Below are 23,168 nucleotides of genomic sequence, written 5' to 3' on the forward strand. Positions count from 1 at the left end.
TGTTCCTTATTTGTTTTTTTTAGATTTTTTGATTTTTTTGAATTTTTTTGAATGTCTACTACATTCATTCATATCCTGTGAATCCCCAGGGGGCTAAGCCACCCCCTGTCCTCAGAACCCAGTGACGCCCCTGCCACTGCTTTAGCAGACCAAGCCCACTTCAGAGAGGGTCCTGCCCCATAGTTCTTCCTCATCCTCATGCACGCCCCTGCAGCGGCACACTCCACTATGCGAGCATAGCCCAGAAGAGAGACACCGGACTTCACAGACCCTCTAAAGAAGCGTGGATGTTTTCTGGTACAAGTGGGTACGAGGAGACCTCTTGGATGCTTTTCGACCCGTTCATTGATTCCACTTTACGTTGAAAAGAAGAAGACAGGAGTCCGTGGAATATTTGACAGTGTTTCCCTCCGTCTCCTCTGACTGACAGAGGCGCCAAGATGTTCTGGGCTTCATGTGTTTATTTCTCTCTCACAGCTGCCGGTGAGTTCATTGTGGTGATTATTGTAATTGAATGAAATAATGGCTGACAGGCGTACAAAGATATAGAAGGTTTTTTCCATTCAGTGTCTGCATAAGCCAGCAGCGCTGAGATCATCTGGCTGAGCATAATTGACTTCTAAAGACGTGCACGTCAGTGGAGGTGGCACCGGGGTTGATAGAAAGTGACTTTAAATGGTGTCGTGTGGATTTCTCACTCCTCTCATTACTGTGGAGGAAGAGGATCAGATGGGTTCCATCACCTTTGGGTTCCTCAGCAAGGCACTTGTCGCCTGGAAGTGTGCTTGCTCCGTACACTGTAAACTGTCCACTGACTACTCTAAAGTACACGTTTCATTGTAAGAATATGTGATGTGCGAGGTAGAAACGTGCTTTTATGGTCAGGATAGTGAATGCATGAATCCACACGTGCCTGTGTCAATGTGTCAAAACATCTTGGAAAAGTGTGTCTTTTGTCCTTTTTCTATGCCAACATTTCTGCGGTGTCACATCTGACTCACTTGGGTTTTTTTTTGCCCTTAGATTTAATTTAGCTTGGATCAAAATCCGTTTTTTTAAAAAAATAACAAGTCACGTCACTCCCAACAATGCCAGCTTTTTTTTCTCTTTTTTTTTCATGAAAATGTATCCTCATATTCTGCCTTCATTTTCACTTGCAAGGTTACGATGTTATATTCTTGATATTGCATTCTTTTTGCTGAAAAAAAAGAAAAAAAATGTTGGTAATTTTTTCTTGAGAAAAATATTATTATTCTATTATTATTCTATTATATTCTTATTATAATAATTATTCCTGTGACATTTAAAAAAACACAAAATTTGATATTATTCTCAGAAATATCTTTTTTTTAATTAAAAAAAGCTACTTTTTCTCCCCCCATTTTTTTACGTTTTTTTTTTGACAATTTCACATTAATGGTATTCACATAGTATTCACAAGTGTGAATTTGTCATCATAGAAATGTTAAATTTTGCTTCAAATAATTTGTTGTGAAAAAAAAATAAAAATATGTCCTTTTTTTTTCTTCAATAATTTCTCAGCATAAAAATTGCAAAAAAAAAATATTGTGAGCATGTTTTTTTTTCTTGAAAAAATGTGCCTTTTTTTCTCCCAAAAATTTGATATTTTGTTATTATTTATGTTGGTTATTTTGGGTTGGTTGAGCTTGTGATTTGTTTTGTGGGGCGGGGGGACACACAAATGCATTTAATAATAGAATAAAATACATTAAATAATAAAAATATTTAATAAATTTTTTAATTAATTTTTTAGTTTAAATGCTATTTTATTCCTCAAGAAAATTCTCTCTTCTTCCAAAAGAACCAAACTGCATGCATGGAGGACTATAGCGTCAAACAGCAAATCACAGCAGACTGTGTCATAGCAAGCCCCAAGATGCTGTGCAAATATTCCCCCCTAGAGGCACGGTACATATGGAGCAGATATAGAACCACCATCCTCAGTACAGTACAGTACATCAAAGAAAGCAAAATGACGGAGGCAAGGAAAAACCGAACCAAAACGGTATTCCTGGGATGGGTGTCTGCCTTGACAAACTGGTAGAGATATTGAGAAAATGAATTATTAATGCTACAAACTTGTGTTAGGGATTTCCTTCAGTGGTGTGAACTGTCATAATGCAAGCAGGTCAAGCCTGATGGGAGCTAAGGAACTATATTGGACCCCCCCCCTTGGAGGACAATGGCGTTCCCAATCAAAGCAAACATAATAAGTTTATCACATGACACTGAGTTGTGATGCAATGGTGCAGGGTTGCACCAGAAGCTCACCATGAGTCCAGCTCCAGCGTGACCTCACCTGGTTCCATCCCCGTTGCAGCAACGCCAGGTCTCCAGAGGGCCGCAGTACGGTTATTGTAGTGGGCACATGACAAGCATTTTATCTCTGGAAATTCCTAACGGAGTTTGGGGGTGTGTTACAGGTGGTTTGAGTTTAACCCCCCACCTCCCTCCCACAAAAAAAATAAAAAAAGGAACGAAGCAGGCATCTGGTTTCAATCAGTCCGTGTCGGAGCCCACGGAGGACACGCCACACCGACATAACCACGGATGAGTTTCATTCACGGATCACTTTCCTGTAATTGGCTGACGGCAATTATCTGGCTTTTACAAGATCATCTACCTCTGCATGTGCTTTAAAACATTAGTTGTACTACTCAGTTATCAGTGTAAAGCTAACGCTTGATACATTTGCCGGATTTATCAGTGGTATTCCTGCTCGGCTGAACAGTTTCTCCTTGCCGCTATTACAACATTGGTTCTGTTGTAGCAGTCTTGTGCGATATACTTGCTAATAAAAAAGCATGTGTGCAATATTGCAATATTGCCGGAGCCCATTTAACGCCCCATTCTTTTTGCGGGTTAGGTAAATAAACACCCAGACTGTAATTACAGCCTTTACTTGTAAAACTGTGTTTCGATGGTGGTGAAGCAGTTACGTTTAAATCTCAGCTGGCTTGTTGTGCCTCCAGCATGTAAGCAAAAGGTTCCTGAGATTTCCTAAGAGCGCTACAGAGATGGAGGGAAGAGGTGAAAGCAAAAATGATTTAAAATCCTCAGTAGGATGGGATGCTCGTTTCCGTCTCAGATTTGGGAATCTGTCTTTCCCTTATAGCTTTCTGAAACAAAAGCTTAGTAACCTGAGTTATTGCTGTTTTTTTTTTTTCAAAAGACATTAAAGGCTCAATTGAATTTATGATGCAGGTCAGACGACGATGTGAACTACGACTACTCTTCTTACGCAGATCAAGGAGATGCTTAAAATCGGTTTATGACCTTTTAAATATGGGTTTTGACATGATTAGAGATCGATCGATAATTGACAATGGAAATGTAATACCTTGTAAATATGTGACATTTGACAGGATACAGGATGCACACTACCTCACCTCACATTTCCGGCAGCTATGTCACCCTTTTTTTTTAAAGCCACAAACAGGCATCGATAGTTTAGTCACTTAGGTGCTTTTACAAGCTTTAATTTCCTGCAAAGCGAAGCCTCATTACAGCCCTTTACTATTGATGTTTGGTCATGTGAGGCCAAGTGGGGGCTTCATGTGATACTGTACATGTGAATGTGCCGCTTAGATCGCCAACACATCTCTCCGCTGTCTGCTGACACTTAGTATGTCAATAGTCTGACCTTGTTAATGGCCACCGTTAGCAGACAAAGTGAGTTCCTGTGTGACTAAACCAACTACAGTAATCCCTAGTTTGTCGCGGTTAATTGGTTCCAGACCAGACCGTGATAAGTGAATTTCCACAAAGGAAATATTTTTGTAGTTATAGCATAAAAAAAACTAATTACGTTTAGAGCCCTCTAGACATGAAATAGCACCCCTATAGTCACTGTTACATTCATAATACCTAATATAGTAGACTAAATAAGACTAAATAACCTAATTTGAGGGCTGCAGTAGTTAGCGCACAGGCCATGCAGCTAGGAGACCTGAGTTTGATTCCACCCTCGGCCATCTCTGTGTGGAGTTTGCATGTTCTGCCCTCCCCGTGCATGCGTGGGTTTTCTGCGGGTACTCCGGTTTCCTCCCACATTCCAAAAACATGCTAGGTTAATTGGCAACTCCCAATTGTCCAAAGGTATGAATGTGAGTGTGAATGGTTGTTTGTCTATATGTGATCTGTGATTGGCTGGCGACCAGTCCAGGGTGTACCCCGCCTGTCACCCGAAGACAGCTGGGATAGGCTCCAGCACCCCCCGCGACCCTCGTGAGGATAAGCGGTAGAAAATGAATGAATAATGAATCTAATTGAAGACATAATTAAGAAATGATTTCCAACCAGGGTATGAGCAAATTGTGGTGGTTACATGGAAAGATTTATTATTTATTGCGAGAGGTTTAATTGCTTCTTTTCCCTATAAGCTCTCTACGGTTAAAAAACATAATGCCTTTGTTTACACTTCCATTCTTAGGAGAGTTTCTTTGTGTTTATAGAAGTCGCAAGAGGTCAGGATAAAGGTCACAAATGTGAGGAAACAGTCTTTAAAACAACCTCAGTCTGATGCATGCCAGTTAAATGGAACTTGAAGGCAACACCCAATGCGGAGGAACTGAAACCTGATGTGGTTGCTTCAGGTCTGTCAGTGTGATGACTGGAATAGATCAGCCGCTTGTTGTAAAAACACATGTAGAAGGTGTAGCAGTATGGAGATGGTGGGCCTCCTCTGACCATTGAAATCAATAAGCCGGTCTGGCAGTTGGTGGGTAACTGGCTGTAAACAAGATGTCCATCTGCTTTATTTTACCACCTTTAATATGTCTGACTACCAGCATTGCATAATATGGACAAACATAGTGGGTAAGACCACTGACAGTCAATATTAGTTAGAAGTAACTAAAGTAAAGTAAGAATGGGTGTTTTGGTGAGCACATTCATGCATCCGACTTCTGGGGGTCGAACTTTGGGGTTTCATTGTGACCACTTCAAATTGTCACAGCAATGTGATTCACTCACCTGTGCCATCATTTGATTTGCTGCCGCTAATAAAATACTTGTTTAGGAGGCACTGTTTCATCACTTTTTGGTGTTTTCCTTCAGAAGTTGTTGAAGAATTAGACGATGTTGGCAGGGACGCCATGATAGATGTTTTCGTAGTCAAACGATCGCTGATTGGTTGATCGCGAACAAGAACGGGTGTGGGTAAAACGCGGACTGTGGACTGCGGAGCTCGGTCTAAATAAACGATTCTGATTGGTCCATTTCAAGATTTGCAAGGATTGGTTTGCAAATTACCACCGGAATTATGCAGTCCGTGTTTTACCAACACCCAACAAGAACCACTTTTAAAAAAAACTCTTGGCAGTATGGCATGTCAAAGTGCACTTGCCCGACGGGAATATCACTGATTGGATTTACTTGCCCGAATTTTGTTTTAACTTGCCCCGGGCCATCGGTACATCGTTATTGTCGAGCCTTGCTATTGAATCACCAGTTCATGTTATTTTTCATAGACAAATATTACCGTGTTCGGTTTTGTCACCTCATTCTTTCGTATGATTGACAGTTGCGCCGTTGTCGTCATTGATTCCCATTATCCGCGTGAAGTGTTTGTACGAAAAACCTAATCTTCCTCCAAGTGGCCACTGAGCCCCAAAACAAACACAGACTCGCACCGGGCGTTCAGACTTAATCCACGTAACAACACTCACACACTTGAGAGGGGAAAATCGATACCCCTACAAAGAAGACTTGAGACAAGCCAAACACCCCGTGAAGGTGCGACATCACGTTGCGCGAGCTTCCATCGATCTTAACCTTCCGAGGAAGGTCAAGCCACACACAGACTCATGCTGAACTCATAAGGTGTCCATGTTGGTCGCATGGAACCCTTTTAAGTCAGCTGGTTGGCTTGAATTACCTTGGCGGTGAAGAAACAGCATTTCAAGTCCAATAGAACCTTACAGTTCCTACTTTTGGGCGGAAATTATGTTTCAGGGCTACTAAGAAATGGGGAAAATCTGCAATTCATTGATATGTCCTTAAAAATGTCCGTTTCGGACAATTAACGAAGCAATAAACCTATGACTTGGTCAATATGTATACGTATTGATATGAGTCAAGTTTATAGTCTTGTGTGGACGTGCGGACATATTTTCCCTGCTAAAACGAAAAAACAGATTTAATGACAAATTGTGGTAGGAGGGTGGAGATCCGCTTCCCCTCCACACCTCACTTGATTACAAGACTGGACCCCAAAAACCGGCAATTAGGACGCAACCACAAAGCCCCCAGAATGGTGACAATGCTTTATTCATTCATTCATTTTCTACCGCTTATCCTCACAAGGGTCGCGGGGGTGCTGGAGCCTATCCCAGCTGTTTTCGGGGAAGAGGCGGGGTACACCCTGGACTGGTCGCCAGCCAATCACAGGGCACATACGTATAGACAAACAACCATTCACACTCACATTCATACTTATGGACATTTTGGAGTCGCCAATTAACCTAGCATGTTTTTGGAATGTGGGAGGAAACCGGAGTACCCGGAGAAAACCCATGCATGCACGGGGAGAAAATGCAAACTCCACACAGAGATAGCCGAGGGTGGGATTGAACTTGGCTCTCCTAGCTGTGAGCTTTGCGCGCTAACCACTTGAACGCTGTGTAGCCTTAACAATGCTTTAATGCTCTGTCATATAAATCCACTAATTGCTGCTAAAGGGTGGTTTTATAGACTGGGTGGGGTAGTTAACTTCATGATGCATGGGGACACTTGATGGGCAGTAACCCAGTGGTCTGGGGGGGCGGGGGGGGCTTATAAAAAGAGGTGTGGTGGGAGGTATTGCTGTGTTATTAATTCCAATGCTTTTTAGTACGTAAAGTGAATGTTTTGACTGTATTGACATGCGTAATTGTGATCAGGGACAAATATGGGATTTTTTTTAATCGTTTGGCCGGAATATTTATTTCCACATTCTGTTAGCATGAACTCCCTGATGCACACTGTGTGTCAGTGTGTGTTCTTGCAGTGCTGCATCTGTGCACCAGGCCTGTCCAGCCCTCCGCCCCCACCCTTCTACCCTTCCATCTCTCCCAGGCCAACAGCGGGCCAGAGCCATCCATCAAACTGGTACCGTGGCGGGGGCAGGGGTAGGGCCAGCGTCTGCCCAAGGGCAATGTGTTCACATTAACCTTTTCTTGATTGTGTGTGTGTGTGTGTGTGAAGGGGGGGGGGGTGCTTTTGTGCGGTTGTCGCCTGTCTAATTGTACGGCATAGTGCGGGGGTGTCATATCACCATTCCATTGACTAAACCATTGCAGTTGTTACACTGTAATGTGTTGGTAATGTTCCAAAAGCTGCTCAGGGAATCCATTTTAAACAATCCCTGACTGTGATTGCAGCTAATAGCAAAGTAGGCACAGCTTGCAGTATGTAAATAATTTACATTGGTGCACTAACTCAGGATTAGAACACAATATTATGTCAGTAAATACGAGCATGGAGGCTGTTTTAGTCTTTGTCAGGCATTTATGCTGTAAAATGCTGAAATCACTGTTTAGGTCAGATGTATGGAGCTGTTCTGTAGGCCACACGAGATATAGAATATTGAAGGAAGTTGTAATGTCATGTGGGGGAAAGGGTATTTGTTTCTACATTATATACTTTGTCCTTATTTTAGTACTAATACACACTACCGCTCAAAAGTTTGGGCTCACTTGGACATTTTTTTCAGTCTGAGATATGGCTTTTTCTTGGCAATCCTGCCATGAAGTCCAGCATCCTGAAGTCGGCGCTTCACTGTTGATACTGACCCTGGTGTTGGACGGGTACTATTTAGTACAGCTGCCAGGTGACGACCTGTGAGGCGTCTTTGTCTTAAACTACACACTCTCAGATATTTGTCTTCTTGCGCAGTTGTGCATCGTTTTTCTGTCCTTGTTAGACCCAGTTTGTGCTGCTCTCTGAAGGGAGTAGTTAACAGCATGGTAAGAGATTTTAGTTTTAGTTTAGATTTTTAGATGGGTTTTCTAATAATCTATTAGCCTTATAAAATGATGAACTTGGATTAGCAGCCATACCAGATTGATTGGAGATTGATGCAGAGGACTGACAGTTGTTGATAGTAGGCCTCTATGCAAAAATGTAGATCGTTCTTTGATAATCATCTGATTCATTTGAATTGTTTGTGAAATGAATAAAAATGTTTGTGATATGGAAAAAAATGTTTGTGAAATGCATGAAAATTTGTTTTTCTTTGGAAAACAAAGACATTTGCAAGTGATCCCAAACTTTTGAGTGGTAGTGTATTTTCATATAACATTTATTATTTTATCGGCCATCTCTGTGTGGAGTTTGCATGTTCCCCCTGTGCAAGTTTTCTCCGGGGACTCCGGCTTCCTCCCACATTCCAAAAACATGCTAGGTTAATTGGCAACTCCGAATTGTCCATAGGTATGAATGTGAGTGTGAATGGTTGTTTGTCTATATGTGCCCTGTGATTGGCTGGCCACCAGTCCAGGGTGTACCTCGCCTCTCACCCAAAGACAGCTGGGATAGGCTCCAGCACCCCCGCGATCCTTGTGAGGATAAGCGGTAGAAAATGAATGAATCAATGAAAAAGAACATCGTGCCAACAGTAAAATATGGTGGTGGTAGTGTCATGGTCTCAGGCTGTTTTGCTACTTCAGGGCCTGGAAGACTTGCTGTGATAAACGGAACCATGAATTCTGCTGAGAATGTCCAGCCATCTGTTCCTGACCTCAAACTGAAAGAGTGGTTTAGGGGACAATCACTTTTTCACACAGGGCCATGTAGATTTGAGTTTTTTTCTCCCTTAATAACTATAACTGCTTGTTATAGTGGCTATAATACAGTACAATGCCGGCTCATTCAAATGCTCACTGACTTTCCCTTCTTTTTGTGTTCCCCCGTGTGTTTTCCCGAACGTTGCTTATTGATTCTGGCATAAAGGTCATGCAGTGACCCTTGGGTGTGTGTATTTTTGGTTCCGTCCAGAGGTGTTTGATCCCTCCGTGTATAAGTTAAAACCGTCGCCATCAGCGTATTTAGCCGCGGTGTTGTTACAAAGGGGGAATTTCAGAGGGGATAGAAAAGCTCTGACAGTTGTCTCTGTTGGTGGGGGGGATGTCGATGATGTCATGCGTGGGTCTCGGCTCATTGCATGTTTTGTGCAGCGCTCTAGAGGGAATACATCTGGAAGTTGCGCAGTGTGGTATGCGACACCGCAGTGCTGTAGACTCAATGAAAAACGGGGAAAGAAAGGTTGCATGGACAGAGATAAATGGGGAGAATAGCAGGGGATGGATGATGCTCCTGTGGGATGGAGGATCCCTAATCATGAGGACCGGAAGAAAGGAAGTAAAGTGTTGGGGGAGATCATCTAGACCTTTGTGGCTAGTGTGGCCTAGTTAGGAAAAAGGAAAAAGGTAATGGTAATGGTTTAATTTCATTTGAACATGCGTGAGATTACAATTGAGTGCATCCCATAATCAGTTCACAGTTCCACATGTCCAAAAGGAGTAGGAAGAAGCAAAGCTTATTAAATCCTACCCCTCCATCTGGTACTTTTACAATCAGTAACTGTTACTTTCAATGTTCACTTCCTGCCTTTCTAATATAATTTAAGTTTTTTATTATTTTTTAAATTTTTAAATTTTTAAATTTTTAAATTTTTAAATTTTTAAATTTTTAAATTTTTAAATTTTTAAATTTTTAAATTTTTAAATTTTTAAATTTTTAAATTTTTAAATTTTTAAATTTTATTTTAAAAGGAAAAAAGAAAAAGATATTTCATTAATCTAACACAATTCATTCAAAAACTATCAAAACAATGATCAGTCATTGATGTTGGGACAAAGTTCTCGATCCAAAGAACTGCATTCTAAACATTCTGGCACATTTTATTACCTCACGTAAAAATGTCAGGTCTTCAACTTGATTCCAAGGCCAAGCCACCCACACAGCATGCAGTTAATAAGCCGTTACCCTCCAATCCGACATTGTTAACCTTCACCTGTTGCATTACGTCCAATCGCGCCATGATTCTCGCCCGCCTGGATCTTCCAATGTCCGGCGTTATCCCGTCCACATTGTTGCAAGCACGCGCCTCCCACACGTGCCAAGAAAAACAAATGCTGACACTGCCCAAAGTTTAACACCCTGCAAGGATGCTGCTGGTGCAGGACAATATGAAAAGAATGCAGTGCATTAAAACCTGCAAAAAAATGGATAAAATAAGATCAGGATAAAAGAAGTGGAGGAAATCTGGAAATATTTGGGGCTCATGCCTTCATCGTAGCTGGAGGCGGCCTGCTCTTAGCTGCTAACACATGTTGGGAGAACCTCCAATGCCAGACTCCCACTGGAGAAGTACACGGTGTAGCTATCCATTCACGCCTTGGTAATGTAACATTAACGATATCCCGTTTCTCTGCTACCACATTTGCTGACTTTAATTGTCAATTTAACCTGAATCAGCTTGACATGTGTAACTGATTCGACTTTAGTACAACACGTGTTGATTTGCGTTGAGCTTTAAAGGTGATTATTGTTACACAGTGTACACTTTTATCGAGACTTTAAAGCCAAAAGTCTGCTTTGACGTATCACAGGTGCTGATCCGTGCCCGAAAGGGAGTCGCTGTTGACGAGGGGGCGGTGTGGGTTTTATGGCAGGTTCTTGTGAGCTGACATGGTGCCAGCATCAATCAGGACCACATGGACTTTTTTTTGACTGAAAGCAGACTCAGCGGAGTCTTCTGGCTTTTTGCTTTGGAACCATTTAGATTAAACATTTCTGGCCAGAGACAGTTTTCCATGTTTCTGTTCAGCGTGTTTTACTAAAGCTTCACTGTAAGTCATAAAGGCTTCTATTGCAAATCTCGACTGTGTTTTGGCATCTGACAAACATTCACAATTGTGGACTTGTTAATTTAATTGGATTGGCTGCGTTTAATGACTTACTGTATCCAGCCCAGCATGCTTGATGGTTACGTTGAAACAGAAGGACAGCTTGAGCAGCAGGCCAAAAATACCAACAATAGTCTAGCGTGCCAGCAAATTAGACCAAAGTAGTTTGTTTTTAGCAGGCCAGGTTTGTGGTCCATGAAAGCCTTTTATTACATTAGCATTATCTTATTTGCGTGATTAATATACAGTCCTTTTTATGGCATCAGAAAGGATGCACAACAACATATGGCTGTACTGTAGTTATCTCAGTGTTCAAGACTGTCTACTGTTGTCTTTGCAGTAACTTTTGTAACGTACCGAATGACCAACCAACTTACTCCAACTCCAACCAAACATTCAATCAGTCAACGCAACTGAGTGATCGACCAACTGATTGATCGACCAACTGATTGATCGACCAACTGATTGATCAAAGGTCCGAGTAACTATCCACCCAAACAACTGACCAAGCCGACAAACTGACTAAACAAGATACTGACCAACTGATTGATCAAAGGTCTGAGCCACTATCCACCGACAAACTGACTAAGCAAGATACTGACAATCCTAATCAATCAATTGGACAGATAACTGACCATGCAACCAACCAAAGTAACCCACTGTTGAATGAACAACAACTAGCGAACATAGTAACTGCTGTCTAACTAAACAACTAACTGAACTAGCAAACCAGTCAGTTGTCTGAGTAACCAGTCAAACAACTGACTGGCAGTCCAACACAAAGGCGAGTGGCTGACTGCCTAAGCAACTACCAAATTAATGGCCGTCCAACTAATCCAACCAGTCAAATCACCGCGAATCCAACCAAACTACTAACCAAGGACTGACCGTTCAACCGAGTAAGCCAGCAATGTCACAATACCAGCTTAGTGCAATGCAGCTTTGGGACGGATACTGCAATATCTGCATATCTACCAAACTAACCGACTGACTGACTCACCATCCTGTAATGCTGTAAATGCAACGAGTGCAAAATATGAATATCATAGCACTGTCACAATCAAACAAATAACATACACTACCGCTCAAAAGTTTGGGATCACTTGGAAATGTTTTTGGGTCAGTCTGAGATATGGCTTTTTCTTGGCAATCCTGCCATGAAGTCCAGCATCCTGAAGTCGCCGCTTCACTGTTGATACTGACCCTGGTGTTTGACGGGTACTATTTAGTACAGCTGCCAGGTGACGACCTGTGAGGTGTCTTTGTCTTAAACTACACACTGTCAGATATTTGTCTTCTTGCACAGTTGTGCATCATTTTTCTGTCCTTTTAGACAGCATGGTAAGAGATTTTAGTGTTAGTTTAGATTTTTAAATGGGTTTTCTAATCATCTATTAGCCTTATAAAATGATGAACTTGGATTAGCAGCCATACCAGGAGATTGATGCAGAGGACTGACAGTTGTTGATAGTAGGCCTCTATGCAAAAATGTAGATCCTGAAAATCATCTGATTCATTTTAATTGTTTGTGAAATTGATAAAAATGTTTGTAAATGCATGAAAATGTGTTTTTCTTTGGAAAACAAAGAAATTTGCAAGTAATCCCAAACTTTTGAGCGGTAGTGTAATTCAAACTGTCCATCAGGCACACTCCAGCTGACGAAAACGTGTCTTTTCATTTGTAAATTCCAGCCTAAAAAACATTCCTCATCTCTCTAGTCAGCCTGCAACTTTAATGGACAACTTCAATAGCAATTGCCCCAGAGGCCATTTCCATGAGGCCATTTCCATCCATAAAGAGGCGACCTCACTTATTAGTTTTCCAGGGCGGACGTCAGGCAGACTCACCAAAATAGCCTTAACATAAGACACAGTATTCTGAGCAGAATGGGATGTGTCGTAACTACGGGATACGATATATTTATATCACCGACAGACAGAAGGCGTTTCCGTTTGATGCAGCATTTGAGCTCACTATTTGATAAATGGAAAAGGCCTGACTGGCCTGAAGCCATCTTGACTCAGCAAAGCAAGAGAGTGCACCTGTCAATTTCAAAGAATGTCCATAATCAGGTTAATAGAAACAGGAAATGGAGCTCCTTCGCAACAGAGGAAGTGGAGAAGGGAACCCAGGAGTAACATAGTGGATAATGTTTCTTGGCTAAGATTGCCTTTCCTGATCCTGCCTTCCTCTACGGACCGAAAGAGGAAGCAGAAAAAAAGCCTAATCCGCTGTAATATCATTGGGATCAACATACAAACTCAAATGGCCGTTTGTTTTTGCGAGTGTACTGTGTACAGCGGCAAGAGGCGAGCCCATCACATGGACCAACTGCTTAAAGGGGACTTTAACTCATTTTTGTCAGTTCGTATTCAGTTGTGGACTCCTATAGAGCAACACATGATACGAACTTTCCATTCCAACTGACATTTCTGACCGTCACCCGAACCAACTAACCAATTGTCCGACCAACCAATAAACCTGTATAACCAACTCATTCATTCATTCATTTTCTACCGCTTTTTCCTCACGAGGGTCGCGGGGGGTGCTGGAGCCTATCCCAGCTGTCTAAACCACCCTTTCAGTTTGAGGTCAGGAACAGATGGCTGGACATTCTCAGCAGAATTCATGGTTCCGTTTATCACAGCAAGTCTTCCAGGCCCTGAAGTAGCAAAACAGCCTGAGACCATGACACTACCACCACCATATTTTACTGTTGGCATGATGTTCTTTTTCATTGATTCATTCATTTTCTACCGCTTATCCTCACAAGGATCGCGGGGGTGCTGGAGCCTATCCCAGCTGTCTTTGGGGGAGAGGCGGGGTACACCCTGGACTGGTGGCCAGCCAATCACAGGGCACATATAGACAAACAACCATTCACACTCACATTCATACCTATGGACAATTTGGAGTCGCCAATTAACCTAGCATGTTTTTGGAATGTGGGAGGAAACCGGAGTACCCGGAGAAAACCCATGCATGCACGGGGAGAACATGCAAACTCCACACAGAGATGGCAGAGAGTGGAATTGAACCCTGGTCTCCTAGCTGTGAGGTCTGCGCGCTAACCACTTGGCCGCCGTGCCGCCTGTGTATAACCAACTAACTCATAAAAAGGACAAACGTACCGACTGTCCAAATAAGCAGTCAAGAATCACTTGGTGGTCAGGTTATGAAAAGAGAAGGAAATGAATGTGAAGCATGTACTACTTTGTTTATCTCTGACTAAAAATAAACTAATAATCCTCCGGGAGACATTAATGCATCCGTCTCCAAACCAACATGGTGGCCATCATTGTTAGGATGTGGTGTGTTTCTTTCCCATCACCAAACAAGCAAACAGCTGCTAGATATTTGTTGTCTCCGTCGTTGTGGTCCACCGATGGGGTTGTCGGGTTGTCGTCTTTTAATCTTGCCCTCCTCCGCACACATTGAACAACTAGAGGAATTCTTCTTCCCTTCATATTTATAAATGGTGTCTTTGTGATGTGCTTACAATGAAGATGGATTCCTATGGAGCCTCTGTGATAGCATCCAGCGTAGAGAAGAAGTCTTTGTCCCCACGGGTCAGACGCCTTTCGGACCAAAGTGCTTCACAGTGATGCTTCACATTCCTTATGTGTTCTCCAAAATGATGATGCGTGTGTTTCAGTTCAGCCCTCATCCGACTTTATTAGCACCCAATGCAGCATTTTGCTGTCTTTTTACAACAGCAACCGTATAATTACTATCTATACATGTTTATGTTTACCGCATGTACATATTTATATGAAAATAAGGTGTGTTGTCTCAGGCTGAATGGTGCCTTATTATAACTTTTTCCCTCTCGTTCATCCATACAGTGCTTCTGGTGCATGTGTTGTCCTTCAATGTGGACCAGAAGAACACATTGTCCTTCGAGGGTCCGCTGGAGGACATGTTCGGTTACACCGTGCAGCAGTTTGAAAACAGCGAAGGCAAATGGTGAGTAATTCAAGTCTCGTTCATGGAGTTTTTGCATGGGTTTGACTTTGTGAGTCCGGTTCAGGGGCGCCTTTTCTGTTCCGGCGTGACTCTGCTTCCGTGCAGAAAGAAAGGTAAACAAAGGCATGCATGGATGGGTCTGCTGTCCAAGAACTTGACCTTGATGGAAACATATGAGAGGATGAAGTCCATGCTTTCACTTCCTGCCGGTATAAAGGTCCTCAGAATTTAATTGAATTTCATTTGAAGAAAATATAATCACGTATATATGAATTGTCTATTGAGTGTCTATTATTTTTTTCATAATAAATTTATATACGGGATTTTATTATTTATTATTTAATTAATTACATTTATATGTGTTCCATTGTTTTTATTTTTTATGGAATATTTTAAATTATATTTTAATTACGGTAATTTCATGAGCTTTTCATTCGTTAGATGGCCTTTTATTGTGTGACTGCATATTACATTAATTTAATGAAAAGAATCTGTCAAAGTCTTCCATAAATAACATTTAATTTCATGTAATTAATTGAAATTAATTATAATTAACTAAAATTATTATTATCTAAAAATAGAACTCTTTAAGGGAAAATGAACAACGCGGTTTAAAAACAGATCTTAACTTAAAACTTTTTAAATTAAATTAAATTAAATTAAATTAAATTAAATTAAATTAAATTAAATTAAATTAAATTAAATTAAATTAAATTAAATTAAATTAAATTAAATTAAATTAAATTAAATTAAATTAAATTAAAACGCAAATAGTAATAGCAAATAGTAATTTCCTGGTGTTTGCGTGTTCCTGCCAACTCTCCCAGTCCTTTCTCTGTGGTGTGTGGCAGTGGACTTTTCCTACCCAAATTTCCATTTTTAACTTTCTTTGGCCCACAAATTCTGTAATTTAGTGGCGCTTGCACATCGACGCACTATAGTACTCCATCATTAGAAGAGAGAGTATAGGACATACAAGCCTGCCAAACGCTATTAGAGTGTGGTAAATAGATCCCAGTATCTTAGCCTATCTATCTGTAGCCTGCTGCATACCTGGCCCTGTCTAGCTGTAACAACCTTATCAGAGCCATGTGAGACGAGTTAAAGAAATTCACTGTTCACTAATCTCCGTAGCCGACTGTGACCTAAAACGTCTGCAGATAATCTCAGTCAGACGTCGTGGTCTGAGCGATGAACCTGTACATGGCGACGGGCAGAGGGAGGATGTGTTAACTTGGGGGATTTAGGACGGTGAGATAAGACACAAAAGAAGGAAGTGATGGAGAGTGTTTTGGGGAGGGGAGGGGGGTCGTTGGCTTAATACAAGGTTTTATTGTCAAAATTGGTAGATACCATTATGTGTATTGATTGTTTTTTTTTTGTTTTTGAATGCAACTTTGATGTCTCAAGTTTTGTGCGGCTTTGGATGCACAGCCAATCATATTTGTGCCGGGAATATTGTGTAATACTAATACAAATACTTGTAAGTATATAAATATCAGAGAAGTTGCAGAAATGTTTATCAGTCCTATACCGTTTTGTGCAATCACATTGCGTAAATCCACTCTTCTTGGCGATCATTTTCAATCGTCAGTCAGCAGATAACTTTAAAAAGTACCCATCAAAGAGTGTGTGTGTTTTTTTGCAGGCGGTGCGCGTAGACATCCAGGCCTCATTAGAGTGCAGGAATGTTAATAAAGCCCGAGTGTTTAGATGAAGGCAGATGACCGGCTCTCTTTTTTAGCATCAGTTTACACACACCAAGTCACATGACCATGCTCACTCGTGGACGCAGGCATGCATGTAGTCATGTGTACTCGTTGTGAACAATATACAGCCCTTCACATTTCAGCAACCATTTCAGTAGGGAGACATGACACTCGGCTATAACTTAGAGTAGTCATTGTGCAGCTTGCAAACAGTATGTATTTACTATTCACTGAAAATACAGTACGTCAACAACAGCTGGTTGAGTGTTGAGCTGTACAATGATTACTCTAAAGTACAGTCAAATCTATTTTTGTAATTATTAATTCATTAATTTTCTACCGCTTATCCTCACAAGGCTCACGGGGGGGGTTGGAGCCTATCCCAGCTGTCTTCTACACCCTGGACTGGTGGCAAGCCAATCACAGGGCACATATAGACAAACAACCATTCACACTCACATTCATACCTATGGACAATTTGGAGTGGCCAATTAACCTAGCATGTTTTTGGAATGTGGGAGGAAACCGGAGTACCCGGAGAAGGTTTTTGTAATTAAATAAATAAATTTCACACATTTTTTTGTATAATATTGCACAAAACAAACTTGTTGATTTGCACCCTACACATTGCTGACTCACTGTCTCTGCATTTGTATTGATTGTGACTGCTAAATAACCCGCCATGGGGCCAAAGAAAGTTTTCATTGCTAGCGACTGAGTCAAGAAGGTGACTCAGTTGTCATACTTTTCAGATTTCGTGTGAACTTTTGGAACAAATAATCACCATAACTGGAGTACTACTTTATATCTAAGTTTGATTTCTACAGATTTCTATATATATTTATATATATATATATATATATATATATATATATATATATATATATATATATATATATACGCTAATAAAAATGGTTGGTGAAATATAAGGGGTGTAATTGATATAATGAGACTCATAAACCAAATAATAAAGGCTGTAAACAGTTTTTTACAGCCATGGCCGGGGACCTCACAAACATCATTACTGCACTAATAGAATAATTGTGTTTGTTATTGCAGCAATACATGGGCTTTTTCAGCCTAACTAACCAACCATGCATGCTCTTAAATTCAGGGTTCTCATTGGATCGCCGTTGTCGGGCCAGCCAGCGAAACGAACAGGCGACGTCTATAAGTGTCCTGTGGGCAGAGGGGGGAACACATGCGTCAAACTGGAGCTGCCAGGTAAAACCCGTGTACTGTACAGTATGTGTTTGTATGGAAATATCTGTGTGTACATCTTAGGTTGTGTGTTTAGCTCTACTGGATATTTGAGTGGCTCTCGCTGAGGGGAAGTGAGGCCCATCCGAGTAAACAAATGCGGATTTAATGGTTGTCCTTGTGTAATTATGGCTTAATTAGACAGATAAACACAATATAAATAACTCTCGAAGGCCTGCTGGGGTTTGTCTCAGTTACACTTAAAACGCAAGGGTGACCTTTAGGAAGGATTAAGTGTATAAATGTTTTTTTTTTAATCATATTGTCTAGAGCAGGGGTCAGCAACCTGCGGCTCCAGAGCCGCATGTGGCTCTTCAGCCTCTTTATTGTGGCTCCCTTTGCGATGCTTGAATATTTTTAACACCCGAGTGGGGAAAATGCACGTCTTTTGTAATGAGTTTTAAAAAATCCAACTTTGTCTGAGACCATGAATGCATCCTGAGTGAGTTCTGACTGCTATCCAGTTCAGTACATGAAGAAAAACAAGTAATACTTACCTACAAATCTAAAAAATAAATTCGAGATAATTTAAAAACAGCGGCATGGGAACTTGTTTTTACGTTTACAGTAGTTTACACATACATTTATGTAAGTTTATCTCCAATACTAGCAAGAGTACTCCAACTCGTCTTTTCTTATCTGAACTACTTTGATACCCCCAAATTCCCTCCAATGTTGTTTTAAACATAATATATGTTTTGCGGCTCCAGGCTATTTTTCTTCAGTGGGCATTGGGTAAAATGGCTCTTTTCATAGTAAAGGTTGCCGACCCCTGGTCTAGAGTTTAAAAAAAAAAACATAGCTTACATTAAAAAGACATTTTGCACACATAGTATACACTATACTTAACAACTGGAGGATGCCAGGTAAGATGCATTATGGTCGTCGCTCTACTTTAGCAATGTTTATGTGGTTTTAGTGATTAAATTAAACTAAGAATTAATTATAATGATTCAGTTATCTAGTATAACAATGATTAAATTAAATGATAATAATAATTAAAAAATAGAATAATTAAAAAAACAAAAGAAAATAACATAAAAATGTAATAATTACATTTAGAAAAACATACATTAATGTAATATTATAATTATTTTTTTCTTTATTATTTAACATTGTTTTGTAGCTTAAAATATTACAGCTGATCTCTAAACATATTCAATAAATACATCTCTGAGAGTGTAGAAACGTCTGTCAGTGTAATGCAGTGCAGTTGTACCCCACTGCAAACGACAACCACGATAAAAGGTGTTAAAATGTTCATCAGATATTATTAGGATATGAATGATTAAATTGTTTTTTTTGTAGTGGATCTCTTTACATAACGTAGGTGAATCTAATGATGTGGCCTTTCTGCATCCTTCAACAGCTGAGGTTAAATGGCCAACATTCCTCTGTGCTGTGTTATTTATCAATGTGTGGAAGCTACCGAACAACAGCAGAGGAAAAAGGACGTTATCCTTTTCCTGTTTTGTTTATGAAAACTTCCTTTTTTTCTAACAAAAACGGTAAAAATGCCTCTGTCAGCGAAATAAGCGCCAGCAGCCTCTGTGAAGCGTCCATAAGGAGAACATGTGTCAAGACTGGAGCTGTTGGCTAATAGGAATCAGATTCCAAACTGAAATGTTCCCGAGTCACTGAGTGGTGCTGTCATTGATGAAATCTGTGTGAATGTGTGCGCCCCGCTTGAACAAGAGAGATCACAAAACATTCCCACGCTGGAACAACAGCCATTTTAGCCACATGTTGGGATTGCTTAAGTGGTTTTTTTGGGTCCTCTTCCTGATTCACAACTGCGACACACAGTTTGTGTATAGATTAGTGGCGTTTTTATGTGTTAAAAACAGTAGGTCGTTGTTGCTAGGCAGACTTTTTAGCGCACCGTCATTTATGCCCCAAACCCAAATGAAATGAAGTCTCATACATCAGTTAGGTTCTCTTAGCTGTGTCTATGGCAACTTGAGACATACTGTACTCCTCGGCAGCTCCACACAGACGAGAAAGGACAGGGAGAGCTGGCAGGAGCCAAGTCGGGATTATGAGAATTTAAAAAATGTATTCTCATTACAGTAACTCATTAAAGTCATCATTTTGTGATAAAATATAACTTTATTAAGTAAATAATTACATTAATTAAAAATAATGTAATAATATCAATAGTTATAGTATTGCATATATTTCATAAATAATAAATTAAAAATAATTACAAATATTATTTTTCATTTTTATTTTGCTGTAGAATGTGTTTCAATGATAATAACCATAACAATACAAGAAAAAGTAGCTTTTTTCAAATTGGCCGAGTGGTGGGGCACTTTTCCATTTGCCCCTAATCATGTAAAATCATCGTTATTGCTATGAAAATGTGTTTGTTTATTTACACACGTTCATTTTGCAGTTGAATACCACTGTATGAAATATTATATTATGTTATAACATTACATTTAAAAAAATGTTAACAATTAAATAAAAAAGTTAAATAAAAAAGTGCAAATAAATAATAATAAAATTTTTCATCTTTCATCAGAAAAAAAATATAAATGATAAAAAAAATAGCAATAACAACTACACAAATATTGGAAGGAAACAATGTAGCCATGATATTTTATTTCCCCATAGGGCCATCTGTTGTACCTATTGGGGACCTGCCCGATACCCCGACAGCAAAATGGCCGAAATGCTGAAATCTATATATAACAAAATGTGATTGTAGTTTGCTGCACCGAATTAGGCCGTACGTCTTTCTTCCGATGGGAAAAATGAAAGAAGAGGAATTTGTCCAGCTGCTCTTCCTGTGTGCTGCTGCTCCGTTGGTCTCACTCGTGTTTATTCATCCGTGTTTCACCCAGAAAACACCACCGTTCCCAACTTACATGAAGTCAAAGAGAACATGACCATGGGAACTACGCTCGTGACCAATCCCAGCGGCGGATTCTTGGTAAGTTGCCAAGTACCGTACATATGTGAAAAAACACGCTCTTTCTATACCGTAAATAAAAATCCGACAAACTCCACTGGTTGACCTTTGCTCTCGGTTGTGGGAACACCAGGCTCGACGCTCCCTGTTTCACTAGCGATGTGCTGGGAATGTGACGGGATGTTGTGAATCAAATTTAGACATACAGCAACGAGATTCATCCACAAATGAATTTTTGAGACCCTGGAGTGTGGGCGCGATGTCGGAATGGTGTATTGAGTTATTCACTTCTCCTGTTATTCCTAGTAATTACAGTATTCCCACAGCTTCCCAATCCCCCTCCTCCGAAGACCATGTGCAGTCTGTGGTGGTTTTTATCGTCTCGCAGTAATTCAGCCCACTTTGAGCAGTTTTTTCCTCTTACGTCTCTCTTCTGTTCAGTGTCACTTGGTAAAACGCCAGCCAAACGAGTGTTGTGTTGTCAAGCAACAAGTTTGTGTATCTGTGTATGTATGTGTGTGTGTGTCTTATCTATGCAGGCATGCGGTCCCCAGTACGGCTACATGTGTGGTCAGCAACAATATATCTCCGGAGTTTGCGCCAACGTCAGCTCATCCTTCCAGATTCTTAATTCGGTGGCACCGGGCGTGCAAGGTACACAGGCCCAACCGTTGTTGGGCACATTACTTTTTTTACTTTAAAAAGTAATTAATTATAGTTACTAGTTACTTCTCAAAAAAAGTAACCGAGTTACTGGGTTAGTCCACTACAAAAGTAACTAGTTACCAGTAAAAGTTACACAGCAAAGACAGGTACCATTACAAAGGTTTGCATTTATTGCAGTCAGTAGGTGTTTCTGTGGGTTTGAGTTGCTCACACAAGACGTGGACAAAGTTTTTTTTCGGGGACATAATGTACATTTTACCTTTGACATCAACGAGGTTAAAGTAGTGTCTGTACTTCCATTTGACAAACGCTGTTTGGACAGGCTCCAAACACCCGCCCACCCAAGTTCTCTGATTGGCTGTAAACGCAATCTTACTAAACCTTAGCCAATCAACATTGCTTGTGTGCTCTAAACACCCGCCCATTTAAGTTCTCTGATTGGCTGAAAACGCAATCTTACTCAACCTTAACCCAATCCTCATTGCTTATGTTCGCTAAACACCCGCCTACTTAAGATCGCTGATTGGCTGAAAACGCAATCTTACTAAACCTTAGCCAATCCTCATTGTTTATGTGCGCTAAACACCCGCCCACTCAAGTTCTCTGATTGGCTGAAGACGCAATTTTACTAAAACCTGAGCCAATCCTCATTGCTTATGTGGTTATCGCTCCCCCTCCCTTGTCACTGTGCAACACTCTCATTACGCTGCAGATTAGTTATGAAGTCGTGATATATTTTTAGGCGGCTTCAGTAACTGCAGTAACGGGGTGTCGAAAATGGAAACGGCATTATGCTGACAGTAAAAGTAATTAGAACGCAGTTATTTTAAACGCCGTTATTCCCATCACTGGCCCCAACCCCCCTTGTCCACAAGGATGTGAGATTAGCATCGGGTCTTAGCATCACAGTAGTCCCACCCAGGACATCCATTTCCCCCGGTGTAGAAGACAATTAGAAGATTCTTTTGAAATGTAAACTCTAGACTCCCAATATTAAACCATGCCATGATGTGTATTGATTATCTGCATAATAACGTTATATTTTTATACAAACTTGACACATTTTGTATCCCTATCTACCACTTTTTGAATCCAGACTGCGCAAAGGAACTGGACATTGTGATAGTCCTTGACGGATCCAACAGCATCTATCCATGGACCAGCATCATCGACTTTCTCATCCGCTTCATTGAGAACATTCAGATCGGACCTAAACTCTCACAGGTCAGTTTTACCGATGTTTATGCATTGTTCCATTCTTATTTATGGCACGCCTGTAAAACCTGAAGACGAGTTTGTTGACTGTTTATGTTCTGTTTACACTTCAATTGTGCACTTGGCACACAATAGAGGGGCAGTGGATCTCATTCTCCAACAGACTCCTCCAGTTCTGTTCCCATAGTGAATGCTACAGGACTGTTCTATGCCTTGCCTGTTTGTGGAAGATAATTCACAACATTGTGCTGCATTTTATTTAAGTGTTCTCTTTTTCTTCTGCAATTGAGCTACTGTAACCAAGAATAACCTTAAAATGTGAAGCGCTACATTGTGTGTATTTCCAAATTTACGGGTGGTTTTTATGACTGAATCGATCTTCCCTGGAGCATGTGGAGTTTTCCAGAGAGGAAAACTCCGGGAAGTCGTCTGGCAGGACTTGTAAGTCACATCTTCCATGGCTGCTCCAGCCTTAAAAACTCCACCCGAGTCGACCACATCCTCGGCATGAGGAGACAGCAGAG

General features: G+C 40.7%; 1 protein-coding gene across 2 annotated transcripts in view; it reads left to right on the forward strand.

Moving 5' to 3' along the window:
- The first annotated feature begins 225 nt into the window (after positions 1 to 225).
- itga1 (integrin, alpha 1) overlaps positions 226 to 23,168 on the forward strand; it is a 37,062-nt gene continuing 14,119 nt past the window's right edge. Inside the window, exons 1-6 of one of the 2 annotated variants that reach the window (XM_058064188.2) lie at positions 226 to 483; positions 14,757 to 14,877; positions 17,701 to 17,810; positions 20,696 to 20,784; positions 21,303 to 21,417; positions 22,526 to 22,653. In XM_058064188.2, coding sequence (XP_057920171.2) covers positions 441 to 483; positions 14,757 to 14,877; positions 17,701 to 17,810; positions 20,696 to 20,784; positions 21,303 to 21,417; positions 22,526 to 22,653 — 606 coding nt within the window. In that variant the 5' untranslated portion in view covers positions 226 to 440. Of the gene's footprint in view, positions 484 to 10,850; positions 11,386 to 14,756; positions 14,878 to 17,700; positions 17,811 to 20,695; positions 20,785 to 21,302; positions 21,418 to 22,525; positions 22,654 to 23,168 lie in introns of those variants that run through there. The other variant, XM_078794006.1, reaches the window with a different exon arrangement.

Source organism: Doryrhamphus excisus, linkage group LG10 (genome assembly GCF_037039965.1).
Source record: "Doryrhamphus excisus strain RoL-2023G ecotype Guam linkage group LG10, RoL_Dexc_Guam_v1.1, whole genome shotgun sequence".
Lineage (NCBI taxonomy): Eukaryota > Metazoa > Chordata > Actinopteri > Syngnathiformes > Syngnathidae > Doryrhamphus > Doryrhamphus excisus.